This window comes from Hirundo rustica, chromosome Z, assembly GCF_015227805.2.
Source record: "Hirundo rustica isolate bHirRus1 chromosome Z, bHirRus1.pri.v3, whole genome shotgun sequence".
In the NCBI taxonomy this organism is placed as follows: domain Eukaryota; kingdom Metazoa; phylum Chordata; class Aves; order Passeriformes; family Hirundinidae; genus Hirundo; species Hirundo rustica.
In genome coordinates, this window is record NC_053488.1 from 64,577,421 (window position 1) to 64,600,895 (window position 23,475).

Genomic DNA, 23,475 nt, shown 5'->3' on the forward strand with positions numbered 1-23,475 from the left:
CTTTCTATGAACACCTCACAAAAGTAGACTCAAAGCTATTTTTCTCTTCAGACTGTTCCTTCAGGTGGTATTTAGTACTAGCCTAAATTACAAATTGCATTTTTGCCTACATAGCACATTAATCAGGGGAGCATGATGACTTAGGTTTTATTTTCACTCGCAAAAGCTACATAGAAGATCGTTTGAGTTTGGATTGTTTGGAGGGTGGCAAGAAGTTGGGTGTTCTTCTTCCCATCAAACCCAGACACAGAAAATGTGGCTATCTGCAGATGAAATTATTTAACCTCTAGGGGAATCCAGCAGTTTGCCCCTTCAAACATTAGAATTATGAAAGAGCTTGTAATATTACTGATTGTTGCCAGCACATCCTACCCCCATTCATGCTCATGGAAGTCATAGAATCATAGTTGTAGAATGGCTTGGATTGGAAGGGACCTTAAATACCATCTCATCCCAACCACCATGCCAGGGTTACTTTTCACCAGACCAGAGCCCCATCCAGCCTGACCTTGAACACTCCCAGGGTAGGGACATCCAGAACTTCAAGACAACCTCCCACAGTAGAGAATTTCTTCCTAACATCCAATCTAAAGCTACTCTCTTTTGGTTTGAAGCCATTTCTCCTTCTCCTGTCTCTGCATGCTCTTGTCAAAAGTCCCTCTTTTTTGTTTCTTGTAGGGTCCCTTCAGGTCCTGGTAGGCTGCGATTATGTCACCCTGGAGCCTTCTCTTTTCCAGGCTGAACAATCCCAATTTACTCAGACTTTTCCTAAAAGAGAGGTGCTCCATCCCTCTAAACATCTTGGTGGCCTTCTCTGGACTCAAGGTCCATGTCCTTCGTGTGCTGGAACCCCAGAACTGGATGCAGGGTTCTGGGTGGAGCAGAGTCCCCTCCCTCCCCTGCTGGCCACACTGCATTGGATGCAGCCCAAGACACATTTGGCTTTCCAGGCTGTGAGTGCTCATGGCTGGGTCATGCCCAGCCTCTCGTTCACCAGAACCCCCCCAGTCCCTCTCACAGGGCTGCTCTCCAGTGTCCTGTCCCAGGTGCAGCACCTTGAACATGGTCTTGTTTACCATGAGATTCCCATAAGCCCACTTCTTAAGCTTATCCAGGTCCCTCTGGATGGCATCCTAACCTTCAGCTGTCCATCTTGTAAGCTGTTGTAGGCTATCTGCTAGAAAAAAGAGGACACAGGTCTCCCTCTTCCCATCCCTGCTTGGCAACAGGCAGTTTTGTACATTTGATTTTCAGGGGATTGTGGAGAGCACAGGTACAGTGGCTTGTACTGATCAGTAACACCTCCCCTTCAGGCTACATCTTTCACTTCACAGAGCAATCTGCTTGGCAGTGAATTCACTGTGATCTGTCTACAGGCTGGAGCACTTCTGTCAATTCATCCTTGCTTGACTGGAGGGATACTTAGGAAACACCCCGTATTTCAGGGACAGGAGCTTCAATAGTGTCATTACTTGCTGGCTTGTTGTGATCTGATTGTAATGGTACTGTGCATGCTATGTCAAACAAAACTCAGCTTGCTGTAAGACATTAGTGTTGTGCCCTCTTCTATTTGTGGTATGCATCCTGTCTTGCAGCTTATCATCTTCAACATTTTAGTTGTTCTGATGGGGAAAATCTATTCTTTCTAAGGGCTATGCAGAGCAGTGATTTTGCAGGCAAGTTGACCCTTGTCAAAAGTGGATTGCAGATGATTTCAGTGGTACAGGAGACAGATGCTTTATCAGATCAGATGCTTTATGAGATGCCAGATCAGTTATGTAGTCTATAAAGTTTATTCTGATGCAGTGGAAAAGGATGCACTCTGGATGTGCACGTAGTGATGTCATTCTGTTCATATTAAAGGTAATGGATGAAGTCATTTGAAAATCCTGGTGATAGTTTCAAAGTTTTCTTTAACAGTTATACTGAGAGCTTGATATTGTGTCAAATTCATGTCCTTCAACAGGAGGGGGAAAAAAAAAAAAAAAGAAAAAGAAAAAAAAAAGCTTGAATCATTTGAGTAAGTTATAAATCCTGAGTAGCCCTTCTTTGTGGAAAATCATTTGTCCCTGTTGCTTTTATGAGCCACTGCCTCAAGAAACTTTTTGCCTGACAGAAAGCATCCTGAATGAGTGTGTTAATCTATAGCACTGTTGAATACTTAATGAGAAACACTATGTGCTCCTCCTTGGGCTTCCACTGTGCTTGTACTCACATAGTGAAATGTGATGGGGGCAAAGTTGAAGTAAGTTCCGTTTGTTCCTTCCTGGAGGAGCATGACACTACATCTGTGCAAGATACCTGTCAGAGGATCTGAGACACAAAAATTCACAAAACACAAGGGTTTGATATGTCCAACCTCAGGATTTGCACAGAATTCCTGCACACAGTGCTTACATCTGGCTGTGAGGCTCTTTCTGTTATAACAATCCCAGTAGTTTGTACCTCTTTCTATTAGATTTTGTGCAATTACAGAACAGAGGAGCTATACTTGCCACAAAGAGCTTGCAGTCTAAGTAAATTTTCCTGTCTCTTGTGGCAGACCAGTTGGAAGCCAAAATACAGTGGGTTGTGTTGCCTCTGCCATGAACTGAGAGATTAAGAGAGACCACCAAACAAACAGCAGTGATCATCAGGAGTGGTTAAGGATGGAGATGCTTCTTTTGTTAAATGATCTTACAAAACCTGAATATTTTAATATTCTATATGATTTCTGGAGCCCAATCTTGGTTTGCCAAACTGTGAGCAAAAACAAAAATATTTTTCCGAGCAGACTTTGCTGAGGCTTCTAAGTCCTTTCTTCATTTGCACCATTTGGTCCCCTCCTGTCATCCCACTTGCACCCAAATGTGGTACGCACTTGAGCTGTGGGAAGTGGACCTTGTATAGAATTCAGCAGCCACTGCTGATGTTAGTGACTGGTCCACTAACATTCCGGCCATGAAGAACTTCCCATTAATTCCTTCATTGTGAGGGGTAACTGATTATGCATCACATAGGTGCTAATGCACAAAGGAGAGGGACTTTTCAAACTCTCTTCTGTACCAGGAAATAAATTCCCAGCACTCCTCCCAGACTCTCATGCCATCCCTGGAAAAGTCTTGGATGCGTCTTTTCTTAGTGGACCTTGGGTGCTGGCTTTACATGGTCTTCTGCAGGTCCCTGCAAAGACAAGTGATTCAGTTGTGTGCGGGATCACACTCAAGCCTGTAATTGTATCCTATTTGGCTCTGCAGTGGTCCAGTTTTTCAGGTAGCAGCACAACCATCAAGCTGAAAAGAGATTTGTGTGGAAGATGTGAGTAGTTAAGTTAAGCAGTTTTCTTTAAATAGTGAAGATAGGCTTAAAAAGCTAATTTTAGCTTGGTTTAGAACAAATAAAAATAGTCATCTTACTCTGGAAAATTCCTTCACAAGATGGGTGAAGAGCTGTTGTCCCTTTACCTCCCTCCTTTTTCCTTTACTTTGAGGTAAAAAAAGAAGGTAATCACTGTATCAATGCAATACAGTATCTCTGACCATGTTTGCCAGTAACATGTCCAGAAGTTACATCTCTCTGCTCATAAACTGGCAGAGTTAGTTCTGATAAGGCAAAGACAGCATCACCTCAGAGACCATGGAGCAGTCTGGTCAGCAAGGGCAGAAGCCATTAATCATAATTTATAGAACAAGACAGCTTTTTACTTCCAGATTTATTATCATGGAGAGAGTATAGGAATGGTTGTTGATATAGTGTAGCACAAGCAACAAGTGGAGCAAATACTGTATTGAATTCTCACAAAGTAACCTTACACTGTGGCATGAGAGGCAGGTGCTTCAGTTTAAGTGGTGCATTGCATCCCTTTTGAACAATGTACTTGAGCATCTTTTGCCTTTTGGGCATGTTTCTTAAGGTCTTTCCATATAAAAGGTCAGAGGTCTCACTTGTGGATGTCATCCAGGCGGAAGAAAGTCTACAGGCCAAGGCAGTGGTATACACTCCTTGGAACCTGCTGCTCTGCTGCAAGATGTCATGACTTCTGTCATGGTTTCAACAGTGCAGCCAGCTTATAAATTGAGACCTTTACTTTTTCTACAAGCTCCTGCAGGAAATCAGAGTTTGCAAACCATGTAAAATATTACAACTTGCTGTATTTTTCACCTTAATCCAGTTGCTGCATAAAGAGAAACAGAAATTTCACATAGACCTGTATTAAGTAAGATCCTTCAACAGGGACACCTACAGGGATGTGCACAGCAATGTGGTGAAGACTGCAGCAGATGATGACTGTTCACTGACTTTATGTTGTCTGAGTTCCTGGAGGTAACTAAGTTACCCATCTTAAAATGATAAAACTAAGTGCTAAGCCTTCCATGAGGCAGCCTCAGAGAAGGATCTGACTTTCCTTAAGGATATTCCTGTGTGCAAAATTATGTGTTCTGCTATATCCAGATGGAGTAACGGTAGAAGGAAGAAGGGGTATGACTTTTGAGAAGAGATATGTCTGCAGTTGCATCCTCTCCCTCCTCTAGCTTCACAGAAGGAATTGCTGCAGAGATGTATTTTCAAGTTAACAGAGAAGCAAAATTGACAGAAATGTTCCATGAAAGAAGGAGAAGGAATGGTTTCAAAATCCAATGTTATACAATAGTAAGTCCTCCTTTGTGCAAAAGTCTGCAGAACATCCAGACAAAGACAGAGGTGTTGCACAGAAGTAGTTAAACGGGACCTGCATGACATTTTGAGATGGCCACATTACTCTGGCTGGAGAAGGCAGGCAGGAAGAGGCAGGAATCAACCCACATCCCCGATGCCTCTTCTGTTACCTCCATGGTTTGGTTTTGGCATTTTTGGTACATTCATTGCTGCTTAATAAGCTGTTCAAATGGTTTACAGTTTTATAAATCTGTCAGGTGTGTGTGTCAGGTGAGTGTGAAATTCCTCTAAACTGTACAGGCTTTGCTGTTTCAGATCTCCATAAACTCTGAGCACCTGGGCAGACAAACCTGCACAAACCACACAGCAGGACATGTGGGTCACTGAGATGACCTTGGAGCTGTGAATTCCCTGATACACATCACAGCAGGAGTGAAAATCATGGAAAAATGCAGGCAGTTTTCTTTCTGAAGGGGACAAACCTTTGATGACACAGCAAAAATTTGCCATCTCTACATGGATTTGGGTTCTGGAGCCAAGCATCAAGGCAGTGAGATCCAGGCAGTGTTTTTCTGTTGCTCTGCCTGGGGTCTCCCCCCATCAGTGCAGCAGACTGACTCTGTGGACTCCTCTGCATCCTGCCTGTGGCGTGCAGCCATAAGCACCCTATCTTGAGGATCTGCAGCTAATCGATTCCTGGACAGCAATCAGGCACGTCACAGGCTTCATGTGCTTACCAGTTCCTCCTTACTTGATGTGACCAGATGGTGACAAAAACCTTCATTGGAGGTCTCTTTGTATTACCAGGATCAGGGTGGTCTTTGCCTTTGATGGTGAAGGGAGACAGCCAGCAGATTAATTTGTTAGGAAAGAAGAAGTGAAATGTCCCAGCTGTTCCTATTCACACAGAATGCATTGGGATGCCTGACCTAAGAATGACATAGCAGTAATTCCTCTCACATACTGCTAAGGTTCAGTGTTGAGGCATGTGATCTTACACCTGTCAGATTAAATACGCTTTCCAGAAGTAAGCTGGCTGGAGATGAAGCCAGTTCTTTTATGTGTTACAAAGGCAAGATGCCAAGGCCAAGGCTGGGAAGGATTTTTAGCATACCTGGATCACAGCATGCTTTTTAACCAAGCACATGGATCTACTCTCCCAGTCATGACCAAGGTCTTCATTTATGGTCAACGGTCTCTCTGTGTTCTCTGTTGGAGTAATGTGACTCCCCTGATTAACTGGAGAGGTGGCAGAAATGGCATGCCCAGCAGTCCCACCAGTCTCTTTGACTCAGCAGGGATTTACTCCCTAACTGAAGAGGGACACTCATGCTCTCTCAAACCTGTGTGGGTCTTCACAAGGCGCAAATGTATAAGATCTCCAGAGCTGGTCAAAAAGCAAGAGGAGCCCAACCCTCTAGAACTGCTTCAGGAAGAAGGGAAAACTTAGCCAGAATGGTGGTTTGTGAACTGGTGTATTGTCTCACTAGCATCACCAGTTTGGAAGGGTACTAGCAGATAGAAGGTGGCAAGTACGAGACTTTGAAATGCATCACACTGCGCTCCTAGGGGAGGTTCTCCCTCTTTCCTTTCTCTGTAAAACCAGGCATGAATGTAGAATTACATTCTTCCTGAATGCAGAAGTTAGGACTCAAAGTAGTTAGGACACCAGCAACTGCCACATATATTAGCAGATCCCTCACCATCAGATAATGTAAGTATCCTTAGCTAACGACCTAGTTCGGACAAAAGCTTAAAGACAGGGGTTTGAGATAATAATTTTATCTCACAAATGAGAAGTATCAGCAGAGGATCCCTGCACAGTCCAACTGCCAAGCACAGCCCGGCCACATGAAGAGATTGGGTGGGACACCACATAGGTGCCGAAAGCCTCAGGTGCCGAAAGCCTCAGGGCCAACAGGCAAGCTGCCACACACAAAGACAAAGGGAGGAAGCCTCAGTAAGAACATTCTGATGTGAGGCACTGAGACTCTGCAACAATTTGCTAATCCTGCCAGAATGTAAGGATTAAAACACAAAGCCCAGCTCTATGTATTAATTCCTTCATTTGGGTCTTTTCAACCAGTGCTTTGAAAACAACAAGCAAAAAGCTGGATATGATTCAAGTATCAGAATTAGCACTGGTTGTCCCTGTGGATCCTGGACATTGTTTTGTGCTGACCAGCTGGACCAGTTTGTTCCCTTTCCACTGCAGAGAATCCAATTTCCTCTTCCCACTTCATATGCTGTTATCTTGGGGAAGTTTAAAGTTTCTTGAGGTGAACGTGTCTGTCATATGCAAAATTAAAATGTATAAAGAGGGAAAACAAATCTGAAATCCCAGTCTTAGTAATTCTAAGTTCTCACCAAGCAAAAATAATGCATGGAGATCCTCACCAGATATTTTCTTAGGGGGAAAACAGCATAAGCAATCATAGCTTCAGCTTGGATGCCTTAAAATCTTTGTGATTTATTTTGTATTACTAGATAAACCTTGTATAGGTGTTTCTCTGCACATTCAGCAATGATCAGAGGTGTTTCCACCTTTACAGTGAGGCTTTACAAGAGCCTCATTGGCAGTATAAAGAGGTATTTAAGGAATGTACGGGGCATGAGGGTAAACAACAGACTTTTATTTGAAGCTGTAGAAATGTTATTAAATTATGCCCACAGACCAAATCTTGGCTTTTTTTCTTTTCAGCAGCAGATAGTGAAAGGGTAGACATTGAATGGCGTGGCTTTAAACCGAAGTCAGTGTCTTGGGTTATGTAACCAAAAAAATGTGTATTCTATTTCATCTGTTGAAAGCTGATTTTTGGGAGATGTTTTGTCCTTCTCTTATCCTTCCAGGGGAGAGGGAGGGTGGATGCCTGCTGATAATGGTCCAGCCATTAAATCCAGGTGGGGCAGTGTTTCTTATCTCTTTCACCACTCCTCCATTCTCCAGGGGGCCATTTTCTGATAATGGGCCATTAGGGCCCACCAATGACATGACACATTCCATCATCCCAGTGTGAGATGCTCCACTCAGTGGGGGAGGAGCCAACTGTTCCTAGCTAGATAAAAACTGGGACTGGAGACCACCAGGTATCCAGTTTTTCCACTGCATGCCTGGCGGAAGACCATATCCATCTTACCACCACTGGACTCTCTACAGGATCATCTCTACTCAACAGAACCACATCTGTTACTCCAGGAGAGCTTATTTAGACTGCTTCCAACACCCTGAGCAACAGGGTGCCAGGTCACCCTGACCCTGTGAAGGTTTTTTCCAGGATTTTTGTTTGCTTGCTTGCTTGGTTTTTTGGGTTTGGTTGTTTTTTGTTTTTTTTTTTTTTTTTTTACTACTACATTTGTATTTTCCTTTCTTTCATATTCCTAGAAAGGAACTGTTACTCCTATTCCCATATCTTTGCCTGAAAGCCCCTAACTGCATAATTACAATAATTTGGAGGGAAGGGAGGGTTACGTTTTCCGTTCCAAGGGAGGCTCTAACTTTCCCTAGCAACTGTCTTTCAAAACCAAGACAATCAGTCAGCAACATGAGAGTAGGGAAAGTTAATGAACTGATTTTCTACAAATGGTCTACTCAGGGTAAAGAAATTCCTTATTGTATACTTTTGCAAATGAGAATGTAAAGTCTGCTTAACATTCTCTATCCAAAATATATTTTTAAGAGAAATACAGAGAAAAAACACTTGCTTATAAAGTAGTTTCTTTGAGAATTTTGCTGGTTGTATAGAGAGAATGTAAGTTTCAGAATTTCTTCTATGTGACATAATCTAGAAAACTCACCTTATTTTTAAGAAGAAAGGCAATTTGCTAGATGAAGACAATTTTTCATCTAGCTCAGGCTGCAGTGGAAGAAGGTCAGTGCCAACAGGTTATATGTATCATGTTGGAGATTAGCTGTAGTCGGCGATAGGTAATGAAGTGTGGTTGCCTGTCATTTATAACTGATATTAAGGATTATCCAGAATAATGGATAATCATTCATGATTTATAGTAACAGGCTCTATACAGTTTTTTGAACGCTTTCCAGAAATAATTGGTGTTGCAAAGAAGGTTGCTTCTCCATTCAGGTGACCCTGAGTTCTTAGCCATTTTCAGGGTTAGTGTAAAAACTTCAAAGTTCTGGAAGACATGGTTATATGGAATTAATAGAGGGTAGGACTCTGAAGGTAACTATTTGCTTCATTGTTGCATCTCACAGAAAATATCCTCAGACCCCAATGACCCTGGTCACCTCTCAGCAGCCATTAAAGAGCCTGACACCTACAATCAAATTATAAATGCACAGGAAAGTGAGACTTTTTTTCTGTCAGCAGCTGTAGGGAAGCAGCATCTGTGGGTGTTAGCCCATGTTCACTTCAGAAATGGGAGGAAAGAAGGGAAGTTGACTAAAACTTTTCGTACTTCAAGGACTCATTATGGTGGTGGCCCAGTCAAAAATGCTCTTGGATTGCGTTAGACCTGAAGCTGCTTCCACTGACTCAATAGCATTCAGTGAAAGGAAGATTTGCATATAAAATCTGGGTTGCATGAAAATGGGTATTACTGCTCCATCAAAGGGGGAATTTCCTTATGGGATACCAGAGGGAACTATGTTTTCTCCTCAAATAATTTTACTTCACCATCTCAATGAGACATTTTTCCATTACGCCCCCTTTCAAAATTGCTAATGAGGGAATTTTAAAACAGGAAATTCCTTCCCATGTTCATCAGTTTTTGGTAAGGCTGTTGTTCAGGGAGCAGTGCCATCCTTTTATTTATTGTTTGAGAGGCATGGTGATTTTAATTAGGCAGTCATTGTCTGTGTGCGTTGTGGTGGTTGCCTTCAGTGACCAGAGAGCTATAATTACAAGCACACAGGGCAAATGAAATTCTTGCTGCAGCCCTTTAGAGGACTGTGGGAATTGCTGTCTTCACCAAAGGTGATCCCTTCTCCTCCTGGACAGTTCTGACTTGGATAATCTCAGCTATGACATTGGCAATGGGTTTGTGGCAGTCAGGAAATTTTCATAATTCAGAACCCCTGAGGCGCAGTTAGTCTTACAGGTCTCCATGTGAATGAACTCCTCCTCTGATATCCCAAACAGACCAGTGGACTATTTCATGTCTCCTGGTTGAACACTGTTTTGAGAGCAATGTGCATGTGGAAGTAGAGCTATTGCATATGCTTTAGGAGGTCAACACAGGAGAACCTCATCCTTTGACATAGTGCAAGAGCAGCCTAATTCTTAGATGAAATGGACCAAATGAATTTTGCAAGAACTGTTATTTCTGCATGCAGGTGACAAAAATCGTCAATAAAGGAGGCTGAAGACCAAACCAATTGTTCCTTTACTGGGAGAGCATTTGGGTTGGTTGATGTGACCTTTATCTCTTTACGTCTCTCAAACCACCATGGCCTTGTGCGTAAGCAAGAAACTTCTCTGACCCTAACTGATGCCTTAAATTTTAGATTATTGTTTAGATGTTTTTCAAATTCTGTACTGCCTAGGGGTGTAGTTCTGAGCCTCATATTAAGTGCTAATGAGCTCTCTTCACATAGCAGATAAACAAAAGCCCTTTCCCTGCTGAAGACCAAGGATGAGTACAACTTTCAGGCCTGAAAGCATAAACAATGATGGACTGAAGAGAGAAACAAGAAAGATGAGATCCCACGACCTGGCACTGTCATTGGATAATTGGGCCCCAATATGCAAATAGACCAAAACTTATAAAAGTATGAGACCTCATGACCCGTCATCCATTTTATTGTGACCATTCTTTGTCCAGCGTGGGTGTAGCCCTGGTCAGGCTCTTATCCTGCACAAGGTGTACCCTAAAGGCCTTTCAAAAATATCTACTTTATTCCCTAGCTCTGTCCAGTCTCTGTTTCAGGTCAGCCTTCCCAAGGCATCATAATTACTACTACTAAAGACAGCTTCCTGCTGTCTATACAAAACAGGAAAGAACAGACACGAGGAAGGGAGCTAAACCCAAACCTTACATTTTGGGTGGATTTCACTTGCTCCCCTCAGGCATTTCTCTGCTGTACCTGTGCAATTGGAAACTCCTGTTATTTATTCCTCGATAACCCATCTGTTTCTTGCTTGGAGTAATGGAAATGGACACAGCTTTATCATAAAGTATGTGGGTATATGGAAGTTAACAAAACTCATTGCAGCAGCAGGCTGTACTCCTGCTATCCCTGTATCCTGTCTAGAACTTTCCAACATACAATTTGCTTTAATTAGGTAAAGAGGTGGTCCACTAAGGTGGGCTATCAAGGTCCTAGGCACCTAGGACGCTTGAAATAATAATTCTGTGGTTTTGGAAATGAGCCTTCTGCACAGAAGTGCTGTGAGTGAAGAAGAGTGTCAGTCTCTTAGATGCTACATAGAAGCAGAGGGTGCAGTTCTCTTAAGTTCAGAAGCTGTATTCTAGTATTCATATGCAGGGAAGTTGTCCCTGGCACATATTTCAAGTGAAGCGAAGCTTTGTGAAGTGAACTGGGGCAGAGGGGGGCTTTCCAGAAAATACGTAAGGGAGTAAAGCCAGTAGCTTACATTCATGTCTTGTTGATGGTGTAATAGCAGAGAAAAAATGGATTTCAAGACAAGCATAGGCTTTATTCTGCTTGGAGCACAGTAGGAGAGGAGCTGCAGGAAGAATAATTCCATAATCAGAAACAACATATATTTTTGCAAGTGCTCAAAACAGGAGACCAGACAAGCCCCTAGCCTGCAATTACAGAGTCTGCATGGCTACCCATAACAACAGGACTTTCACCAAGCATAGTCATGCAGGACAATTGGCAGCAAGTAATGAAAGTGGGCATTGATGATCCAAAAGGAGCAGGCATCTTGCCACCATCCTTCAAGGTGTGATTATTCTGATGTAATAGTGTCTCTGCCTCAGTTCTGCATCCTGCCTCTTCTGGTGCTGTGATTTTTGCTGCCTGCTGTTCACAACAGCAGATAACATTCAGAACTGGAGTCTGCAAAGTGCTGCCAATGCTGGGCTGTATCATTGCAACTGGTAGGGATGGTTGGTCTCAGGAGAGTTTCCTGCTTTCAGACACAGGAGGAAAATAAAGAGGAGGTGACCTGACACGAATGAAGGGGCCGGGGTGGGGGGGAGTTGGGAGGGAGGCAAGAGAGGAGAAAAAGGAAAAAAAGGGAGAAAAGAGCCTCCTGTCCTTCTAAGTATTTTCTTTCCTGTGAACCATTGCTGCCAAACAGCAAAGGAGGAAACAAATAATACAGATTTTAATACAGATTTGATTTCACTTATGTAGTCACCACAGTGAAAATGACCATTTAGACCACCACTCTGATGAAAGTTTCAGTTTCCCTGAGGAGTGGTTTCTTGGGATTATGAGAACCGCAGGCTGAAGTTTTTTACAGAGCCCAGAGTATTCCCCCAAAATTCTGGGTGTCTCCAAACAGCAACAAAAAAATTAGATATCAGTAGTTCTTTTGCTTGGGTTTTTTTCTCTCACTTCCTGCCCTAAAAATATGTGAGTTTTAAATACAGGGGGAATAATAGCTGCCAACTGGGCAGAGTAGACAAAATAATTGCTTGCTGAAGAAATTAATGCAATTCTTTGATGACAATTTTTTTGTAACTCTTTTCCTTGCTTTGAAGCAGACTATAGTCTTCCTCCACTTGTGCCATCTTTGGGTCTATTTATTTTGTATTGTTGCAACAGGCAAACATTTGTATTGTCACAACCTATGTGTCAAGCTGGACACTTGCTTGGCATGCTGGATGATTTGAATGTGAAACCTCTGAAAATACTGATGGTATCTTCTCCAGTGTTGTGCCACCCTTCTCCTCAAGGTTCACGTGACCCCTGTTGGATTTTCTATTGAGCTGGGGATGTTTTCTTTTATCTCATGCATGTTCGTTTGGATACTTGTACCATAAGCCTCAGCCTGACATCAGTTTTAGGCATGTATTTTCACTGTGAGGTCAATCAAATAGTGCTTAACTTCTGTGCTGCTTCACAATGTGCTTTCTCCACAGGACTGAGCTGGCTTTAAAGCAAAGATATCAGATGCTTCTGCCAGTGCAAGTAGATCTATCTCGGTAGAGGTGTATGTTTCTCCACAGACAGTTATGGCTTGGTGGGCTGAGTAATCTCTGTATCACTTCCCACACTCTGCAGCCAGACTTCTAAACAAGAAGAAAAATTATTTTGTAATGGAAAAATTAAGAGTTCTATAACTGCAGTATCATAGGGGTTAGTTTTGGTATAAGTTGGTGGTTTTTTTTCAAGATCTTACACTTGCGTTGGGCTTGAGTATTTTGTGATTGGTAGCAGTGGTTTGTGGTTGTTGGAGTTGTTTTGACTGGAACAGTCTGACAAGTATGATACTAAACTGTAGGTTATCTTGATCAATGTAACACACTATTCAAACAAAAAAGTGAGTAGTTGTTAAGATTAACAATGAAAGAAAGACAAAAGCATAAAAAAACTTAGCAGGAGACCTTAAAATCATATGTGGTTCAGGGGCTTCCTAAACCAGGGGTATTTCAGTTTCTGTAGTAACCGTCCTCACAGTATTCCTTCTCTTTGACTGTGTGCAGTATTCCCTGGGACATCCATCACATTCTAGAAGCCACAGCATCCTGAGGCATGGATTCCACAGCAGACCATTGCATTTGCTTCAAACCTGCCCCATTCAGTTTCACTTGATGGCCCTTTTTTTCCTTAGTGTGGAAGACAGAATGAGCAGCAGATGTCAATTGTCTATTTCCGTGATTTTATAGATCTCTGTTTGATCTTTCCCATGCCTCTTGTCCTTCCAGGTGCAAGGGTTCTTACTGAGTATCTGATACATTTGGTTTTTAGCAGTAGGAGCATGGCACTGATCAGCTTTGGTGCTAAGAATTTCATCCTTTCCAAATTCTAATTTCTTGGAAATAAATTTACGGCTTACATGTTACACATCCACGTATGAATGCCTGAATACAAATCTCATTTTTCCACAACATGAGTCACGTTGCTGTTTGATCTATGTTCTTTTCCCATCCTGCAGATCTGAGTAGGGAAAAAAAAAAAAAAAAAAAAAAAAAAAAAAAAAAAAAAGGTATTTTAACTTTGCCATTATCCTTGTAATTTGGTGAAGGGAGAGATGCGAAGTTTAAATCCTGTTTTGCTCATTAATACCTCAAATATTCAGAATGCCCTAAGACTACCTCCAAAATGGTACTCCTCCACCATTTTGGAAGGGTAACTATCTGTATTCTTACAAAAACAGCACAGAAAGATATAGTTCAGAAAGACATATAAGTTTTTCCTTTAAATATCCTACAATCACAATAAAACTAGTTCCAGTCTTTTCCATCTCTCTTCAAACCAGTTTCTGGAGTAAACTTTTTTATTTAAAGCAAGCACTTTATTTTCTTGGTGTCAGGATCCTTAGAAATTTGTAATTTAGCAGCAATACTTGGGAAAAAGTTATCTGCAAGTAGATGAACAAAGTAATGAGGAATATTTATTGGCTTATTCATAGAAAAGTGCCTTAACAAATGCTCAAGTTAACGATGTGCTTCAAATCCCACGTTTTCAGTAAAGTACTGAATCAGAAGACTGTTTAAATGGAGGATGGCATGATGTCTAAAATCCTTGACATGATGGTGGTGGTAGGATTTTTGTCATCCAGTCCAGTCTTCTGCTTTTCCAGAACCTACTTACGTAAACCAGGAACACATATAGTCCCAGCCTTCAGTGGCACTGGGATAAACCTAAAAGGAATGTGATACAGTGACCTGAGGGTGGAATGTCCTGATAGCTGATTTGCACAATCTTTAGAGGAAAAAAAAAAAAAAAAAGTACTTTTGTTATTATATTCTTCAGCCATAGCTCATATGAAGTCAGAAGGTAAAGGCATGCACACTCAGGCTATCTGAATGCCAGTGGAATGGAAATGTGAGCAATATTCCAATTTAACTCCACAGAAATCCACTAGTTAGTAAGTAGTTCAAGTGTGCCTGCTGTGTTGCTGCCTACAGGGAAAATACTCTAAGTGCTTTCCCTTTCTCAAAAAGAAAAGGAGTTTCCATCTATCTTTTATAAGGCTTTCCTGTCACATCCATCATATAGCACACGCAACCAGCCAAAGGATGTATTGTGGCGGTTTCCATCACATGTTTTAGTGGCAAGGTTTTTGTGGACAGTAGAATACACACATATATATGTGTGTGTGTATACACATTTATATATAAACATATGTGTATATCTATATATATGCACTTCTCAAACTAGATCACTGAACAGTGAAGGCCTTATGCTGGCCTATGGAGCGTCAAATGTGGGGGGTTAATGCCTACATAATGTGAAATCCAAATTTTTTTCATCTGGCCAGATTGACCAAAAAGGGCAGAATTATCCTTGTTCCAAGAACTTAACCTTAAGTTAACCTTCCCTTAATTGGAGCAGCTTTTTTAACTACTCTATTCTGGTCCATGGATGACTAGCTATTTGAGGATAAACAAAACAACCAAATTCTGTTTTTCAGACTCCATGTATGCTGTTAGTACCACTGAAAAAAAAAAAGCAGGAGATGTCCCTGAATAATACTGGGGGTTTAACCCCTGAAATATCTAATACCCTATTCATTTCAAAAATGTAAAGGGCTAATGTAGATTGGAGCATATGAGTGATGATCCACAGTTCACACTTCTATATCAGAAGGATTTTTAAAGATGCACACAAATTCTGTATGCATGTACATAAATGCAAACTATCTTCTGTGTGCAGAGACCAGTGAGATGTCAAGATGGGCACAGTTTGTGACATTTTAGTTACTGAAAATGCTGATTTCCCTGCGCTAAAACAACTACAGCAGACCTGTTGGAGCAAGAGGAGAGCCAACAGGATAATTAGAGGGGTGGAGCACCTCTCCTAGGAGAAAAGGCTGAAAGAACTGGGATTGCTCAGCCTAAAAAAGAGGAGGGGTAACCTGATTGCAGCCTATCAGTACCTGAAGAGACTCTACAAGAAACATGGAGAGGGACTTTTGACAAGGGCTTGTAGAGATAGGACAAGGGGGAATGGCTTCAAACTGAAAGAAAATAGCTTTACATTAGATATTAAGAAGAAATTCCTTCCTGTGAGGGTGGTGAGGTATTAGAACAGGTTGCCTGAAAGTTTTGGATGCTCTGGGAGTGTTCAAGGTCAGGCTGGATGGGGCTCTGAGCAACCTGGTCTGGTGAAAGGTAGCCTTGCCCTTGGCAGGTTGGTTGGAATGAGATGGTCTTTAGGGTCCCTTCCAATCCAGACCATTCCATGGTTCTAGGATTCTATCCTACGAGGATGTGTTTGTTCAGCCATAGTCTAACATATTTCAGACAATGGGGACCGTGTGTGTAAATCTAGATAAATATGAATAATCAGCATGTAAGAGTGTGCAAAGCATTACAGAACTGCTAGACATAATGCAACATTTAGCTACTTTGCTTCTTCTGGGTTCATTACTCCAGCCTTTCCATCACCATTCTGACATCTAACTCTTCAGCAGAAGTGGTCCAGGGAGTTTTCAACCTCCATGTTTTGCTTTGTTTTTAGTAGCTTGATATTCACTAATAATTTTTTTTCAAGTTTCCTGATCTTCCTTGTAAATTTAATGTTTTCCCCCCAAAATGCTTTGTTTGATGTCCAAAGTAAGGATGATTAATTTCTGCATAGGCAGAATCTTATCATATGCTTCTTGAGGATGAGGCATGGAGGTTTGAAATCCCTGGAAAGGAGATAACTTCCACAACATCAGCTGAGCACCTACAAATAAGTAAGAAAAACTGTTTTGTGGATTTAAGGAATCCCTGTATGTATTCAAACCCAACCCTACAGCTACTGAAATATTTAAATAACAAAATAAATGGTTTTGGAGATAAGAAATAAAACCCACTAAAAACAGAGGCTGACTATCCTAATTTATTACTCAGTATTTGTCTTGGCTACAAAACCTAAATGAGAAAAGACCTGCAGGAGAGGGAACCTGGTTCAGGATGGGGATGGATGGATGAAGAGAAATGCTCCCCAGAAGGTGCAGAAGGCTGACAGTTTACTTTAAGAGGAAGGTGTTGCAGGGGGAAAAGCAGGTCATTCTCCTCTTGAAACACCTGATAGAGTCTGCTGCCTTCTGAGGGGAGCAGCCTGGACACAGGGGAGTGGTGATGAATGGGGCTGTAATAACTCAGCAGTGGAAAGGACCTTGCTGCCCTTGGCACTACTTTGTCACTCCAGCTCAGGGACCTGGTAAGGGCCAGCTGCTGGCATGTGCTGGTGACTTGAATGTTAAACACAGCCAGCTGGAGGTTACCAATCCCATTTACTTTGTGTGTAAATCCTATGCAACCTGGCTGAAATAGATTCCCCCCATTGAGCTTGGGAAAAGCCTTACCACCAACCCTGCCAGGGAAAATTGAGGTCTGCAGACTGCTCTCTTCCTCCATGATGCCATCCCCTGCTTTTGTGATACCTTGCTGTCACACAACTGCACCACACTATCCATGGTTTTGGCCCCAGCATCTCAAATGTAAAATCACATCTTTGTGCCTTTAACTTTTCTCTCAGGTTTAATGCCTGTTTTCTCCCCTCCTCTGGGACTGTGCACTCTGTTGCTGCTCTGGGTGCTAGGAGCAAGGGAGGAGAGTTTCTGCTACTGGCAAGCAACCAGCCAGTCTGGGGCTGGCATCTTCCCAGAGCACTGCTGTTTGCATACCAGCAGGCAGAGGAGCAGGTGAAATGGGATGGGTGACATCTGTACAGATGTGTTTGACTGCTTACATGCTGTTACGAATCTGCAACCCTTAGAGCCTCTGTTTCTCTGACGAGATCTCTCTCTCTCTCTCTCTCGATCTCTCTCTCTCTCTCCCTCTTCCCACCCTCTCTCCCCTTCTCTCTCTCTCTCTTTCTCTCAAAATTATTTTTCCAAGGAGAAAAGGAAAAGACAGACAGAAATAGAAGGCAAGAGGCAACAGCTTGAAGACCAGATACTTCAGCTGCAACATTTCAAGGTAAGGGATGCCAGAAATGATGGATTGACTAAATCTTCTCATTATTAGACATGCAGATCACACGTCTGAAAGCTGGGAAAAACACACTCTGACATGAAGCAGCTTTCACTGCCGGAGCCTATCTCTTGCAGTGATCATGTCCTGCTTGCTTTTCATTCTGTGTGCTTCATGCACAGGACCATGTTGTTTAAATGGTTTAGGAGCATGGAGTCGGGAGGGTGTGTGTTTAGGCAGCACAGCAGTGCTGTTATTATTAAATGCTATTATTTATTATACATAATGATAAGACACCAGTCACTGTGGCTTGGGTGTGCACTGCATGGCTTCAGCCAGCACTTTCTGCCTGCAGAGCTGCGTTGCATTTCTCTGGTGCCTGTCATTAGGTTTTGTGTGCGTGTGTTGCAGAAGGGGAGTGTTAGTATGCATCTGTGTATGTGTGTAAAGATTTCATTGTAGGATGAAGTTATTAGGCACGCATAGCATAATAAAATGGGCACATATGTACATGCAGGGAAGGTGTTGATGCATATGTGTGTGTCTTCATGGAGAAGCTCTTTGATATTTAACTGAGTGCCGAGCAATCCCAGTCCCTGTTGGTCTCCATGACAGCTGCAGATAGCATCCTTTGAAAGCCATCCTTGCTGTTTCTGCTGCTTATCCCTCCTGTCAGTAGCATATTTGTGCATAGCAAAGATAAGAAAAAAAAAATACATGTGATCTTTCTGTAACTGGCGAGCATTTGTGGGTCAGATCCTGTTATATTAGTTCAGTAGAGGAGCCTGAGGAATTTCAGTGATTAAAATATCTGAGAAAGATGATTAGAACTGGATGGTTTATCTTCACAGCAAGTGAGCTGAGCAGTGTTCTTAAAAATAAGATATTTAGGTTGCTTGTGGAATAAGCTTATGTGTGTGTGTGTTTGAACGGTGCACCTGCATCGGGAGATGATGTGCTGAGTGTCTCTGCCCACATATGCACTTGTAGACCACACTGCAAGTTATGCTACAGACAGGATCTTTCTCCTGCCTCTCCAAGACCCTGCAGTCATGTTCTGCAATTTATTCCTCCTTTTCTGGTAAACACAATGCAGTTAAGCCCAAGTAATTGATATCAGCCTACATAAATACCCCAATCAAGTTTGCTGCCAGTTTGTGGATATCAAACATTGGTGTTTCCAGTAAAGTTGTGACGCATTTCTGTGGGGCAACAAGAATTGCCATTTTGTTCAGGCTTCCATTGAGTACAGGCAGGGGAGAATTCCTTCTGATAAATGTAGGGTGCTGCAGCAGAGCAGTAAGTTCAGTACCTTCATGATGCTTTTTTTTTTTTTTTTTTTTTGCTACTAAGCTGATGACTCCTTTTAGCATGTTAACTGTTTCCAAGCTAACTGCATTATAATTCTTCGTGACATTCTTTAAGCAGAGACTTTTGGATAGACAGTTATGTCAATTTTCTGCTTCATCTGTTTTACTTTCATATAGCTGTTGCTGTTATGTATTTTGTCGAGACCCATAGGCAAAGTAAAACCCCTCAAGGTGGTGCCGTGGGATCAGCCCCTCAGCTGATGTAGACTCATATTGACTTCAGCCCTGCTATGTTAATTGCCACTAAAGGAGGTTTAGTTTTGCTGCATGGATTTTTTCAGAGACACACATGAAAAATAACTGTGTCCCTTTATATTTTAACCCACAGGCTGGAGCAAGAGCAGTAATCATGCAGAAAACTAATGGGAGGTCAGGACACAGAAATTTAATGGCAGAGACATTTAAAATGGCAGCTTTCTCAGCTAACGTCACAGCCAGACTCAAGGTCTGTAATGCTGTGTATGGGGGTGAGCATTAGGATATGATAAAATCTTCCCTACCTCCCCATTCAGTGTCATCACTTGTCATCAGAGTAAGATTGTGCTGTTTTTACAGGAGTGGTCATGGTGACTGCTGCTCTATGAGCGGCCTGTACCACCAAGTAACTGACTGCTGGGAGACCTGAATGAGGTGATAACAGAGGTCTAACTGGGATTGCAAAGTTCATCCTCATTGCTGGTAGAACCTTTCCAAAATTAAAAGAAAAAAAAAGTTTTAAAATGGAGATAGAACCACTGGCTGGTAGTGTTTCTGTTTGTCTTTGGAGACAGATGAAGAAAACTGCATTTTTGTTTCATACATCATTCAGTGTTCTGGTTGCTTAGTGAAGTGCTGACCAACATTTTATTTTGCCTGCCAGTTTGATTCACTTCTTTGCAAAACAGTGTATCTCCCTGCCACCTCCCCAGTGCTCTCCCTCACTCCACCCTACTTGTCCTGAGCCTCTCCAAGTTAGGGACTCCAAGTCTGATATGAATAAAGTCTCTCAGTCAGATATTGTTCCACAACCTGACACACCAGACCAAAATAAGTGCATCTATTTTCCCTAAGAGTACTAAGTAGAATATAATTAATTTCCTGAATTATGTGGATTTCATCTAATTATGTGCAAGGCATACACCCAGGTTAAAAGACCAGGCTTTTCTAGGAAGCCTCTGTATTTACTCAAAATGCTGTGAGGCTGTTGATGTCCATATAGAGGATTTAATATCAGTGTTCATTAAAATCTGCTGTGAAAAAAGCATTGAAAATGAAATCTGGGTTAATCCTGTGTCTGCAGTATCTGGGCTGATCCCACAAGCCTAACAGCTTGAATTCACACAAAGACATTCATGCCAGCATTCAATGGGTTTGCTTCCTTTTTGTGCAATGTCAGAGTAATTTTCTTTTTTAAATGCACTGTGTAAAATAGCATGTTTGGTTACCTAATAAAGGTTTTGGAAGCTACAGGGTTTCTGTTAATTTCAGAAAATTTTATTCACATTGGAAAAATATCTAATAGAAGTAATTTATTGCAAATGTTTATGCCGATTACTTACAGTTTTCAAGTTTCTGATGACAATTAGACCCCTGAAAAAAATGACTTTACTACTGGTTCATTCATTTTTCCCTTGTTACATATCTGGCTGAAAATAAGGCAGCAGCAGGTGCTGCCCCACTGCTTTAGGCAGAGCAACCCAGCAAACACTAAACCTAGTAAAAGTCAGCACTGGATGTGAACAAGTCTTTCACAACACATTTTACAAAAGCTCCTGAGAATGAGACCAGTGCTGAGGACATCAGAACAAAAGTGTAACTCGCCTATTAGTAGTCTATATGAGATTCAGAGTTAATCAAGTGAAACCCTTCAAATGTGAAAACCTGTGGTAGGAGAGAGTCTAAAATAGTACAGGCTCTAAAAGCTGAATTCTTTTTTGCTGACAGTGAAACCATATCCTCTCTTCTGTGAACCACTGTAAAGTAAGGACATTGGTGGGCACAGACTGCCTATGTAATACCTTGGGGCCATTGAGGGTCTCTGTTGAAGGCAGGAGGCGCATTTGTCTACAATACAATCAGATGCCTTCAATGAAAAGGCCCTAGGTGCTGGAACAGGTATAAAGAGGCTTTGAAAGCCCATTTTTGTGCTCTTTTGCTCTAATAAGAGGCAATTTTTGACAGTTCCCCTAGCCTCACATCTACTCCAGTCCTTAATATGAAAATAATACTTCTTCTTCCATATAACGTAACGTCAATTTTACTGTTTCACAGCAGATAGAGTTGTAGTTTTGTTGCTGTTGTTTAACAACGTCATGCCTCACTAGTTTCTTGGCCATATGCCTACAAATGAGGCTTCCTTGTCCATGGGAGCTGGAGGTGTTACCAGCTTCTATCATTTAAAGTCAGAGAAATGGTCAAAATTCACCTTACAGCAAACATACTTTGTGCAGTACACATCAAAATTACTTGGTTTCTGGAGAAGGGCTGAAATTTGTTTTGATTGTTTAGTTGAACTGAAGAATATAACCTACAATCAACTTTTAAGAATTTGTCCAGCTAGGCAGAAGTTGGGCAGGCCTGTTTTAACAGAGATGTTTACTATTTCAAATAAACTCCAGAGTAGCAGTATTTCTTCCAAAATCTGACTGCCTCTGTTGTTAGTTGAATAAAATTTCTATAATTGTTTACTGTAGCTCTCTTTGTTGGCCAATGGTAATAAGATAAACAGAAAAAAACTCTTAATTGAATTTAAAATTACTTTGTGCTGTTACTTTAACTATTACAATTACAGTAAATCCATTTTCCATAGTTATGTTAGTTCTGAAGTGGTATAAAATTAGGGATCTATTTCTTTTAACATCTGCTTCTTGAAGACTGCAGTTCATGAGCACAATCTGTAACATAATTGCATCTTTACTCTCAAGAAAAAGCCTTTTTACATTGTTATAGAGATTTTGTTAGGGTATGGTTTTAACTGTAAAGATCTCATCTATAAATAAATTTTAATTTTATAGTTCCAATTATATTGCTGTCCCAAATTTAATCTATTCCTAAAATAATTACTGTCAGAAAATATAAATAGGTTTGACTGTTTCTCTCTCAATATATGTAGAAACATTGCAGAAAAATGTTTCTCTCTCTCTCAAACATTGCAGAAAAATAGAGACAACTTTTGCAAATGAAGGAACCTTGTTATTTCTTTATAGCGAGTCCCTTTATGATTTTCAATTAATCCTTAAACCAAATTATTCCTTAATGCAAACGGCAACTCAACCAAGTACACAAAAAACGTTTGACAGTGTCATACAGTCTCCATTCCCTACACGGTCAGTGCAATATTCTCGAAAACCTAGTTCAGAGATAAGGAAATCATGTAGAACAGTGTTAAATGCCTTGCACAAGCCCAGGAAGATGACATCTGTTGCTCTTCCCTTATCCTCCAATGATTTACGGCTCCATCATAGAAGACCAAATCTGTCAGGTGTGATTTGCCCATAATGAATCCATGTTAGCTGTTGCCAGTCAACTCCTTGTTTTTCATGTGGCTTAGCATAGTTTACAGGAGGATCCTACTCCATGATCTTGCCAGGCACTGAGGCGGATGGGACCAATTGGCCTGTCATTGCACAGGTCTTCCTTTTTTTCCCTTTTTAAAAGGAGGGGATATGTTCCTACTTTTCCCATCACTGGAAACAACCACTCTGCCATAATTTCTCAAATAAAGTGAGTAATGGCTTAGCCCTCTCTTCTACCAGTTCTCTCATCAGAGAGACTTGTGCACCTTCAGGTTCCTTAGATAGTCTTGAACTTGATGTTCTACTACAGTAGTGGTTCTATGTTCTCCCAGTCCCTGCCTTTGCCTTCTGCAACTCAGGCAGTGCGTTTGGAGCACTTGCTGGTGCAGGCAGAGGAAAAAAAATTGTTAAGCATTTCAGCCTTCTCCATGTCCCAGGTAACCAGGTCTCCTTTTTCTTTCTGGAGAAACTGGACATTTTCTCTAGTCTTCCTTTTATCACCAGCATATCTCTAAAAGGTTTTTTTGTTGTTGTTGCCTTTGATGTCTCTGGCCATATTTAAGCCCGTCAGGGCTTTATCTTCCCTGACCTGATCCTGACTGTTTGAACAAACCCTTTGTATTCCTTACCTGGAGGAACTGATTTCTCCACTTGTCCTTGCTTTCACCCTCCTTTAGCTTTCTTCTCGTGTCTGAGTTTATCCAGGAGATCCCTGTTCATCACACAGGCCTCCTGGCATATTTGCCTGGCTTCCTTTGGGATAATAATTCCTGAGCTTGGAGAAGGTGATCCTTGAATATCAATCAGATTTTTTGGGTCCCTCTTCCCTCCAAGGCTTTATCCCATGATACTCTATGATGCCAATCCCTGAGGAGGCCAGAGTCTGCTCTCCTGAAGTTCAGGGTAGCGACCTTTCTGTGCACTTTCCTTGCTGTCCTAAGGATCTCAAATTTCATTTTGTGGTCCTT

The 23,475-nt window shown here is 41.6% G+C and overlaps 1 protein-coding gene across 4 annotated transcripts in view; it reads left to right on the forward strand.

The window, feature by feature from the left end:
• PALM2AKAP2 (PALM2 and AKAP2 fusion) overlaps positions 1–23,475 on the forward strand; it is a 275,120-nt gene that overhangs the window by 36,782 nt on the left and 214,863 nt on the right. For all 4 annotated transcript variants that reach the window (XM_040091332.1, XM_040091333.1, XM_040091334.2 and 1 more), the window contains exon 2: positions 17,569–17,649. In XM_040091332.1, the coding sequence (XP_039947266.1) occupies positions 17,569–17,649 (81 nt within the window). The remainder of the gene's footprint in view (positions 1–17,568; positions 17,650–23,475) is intronic.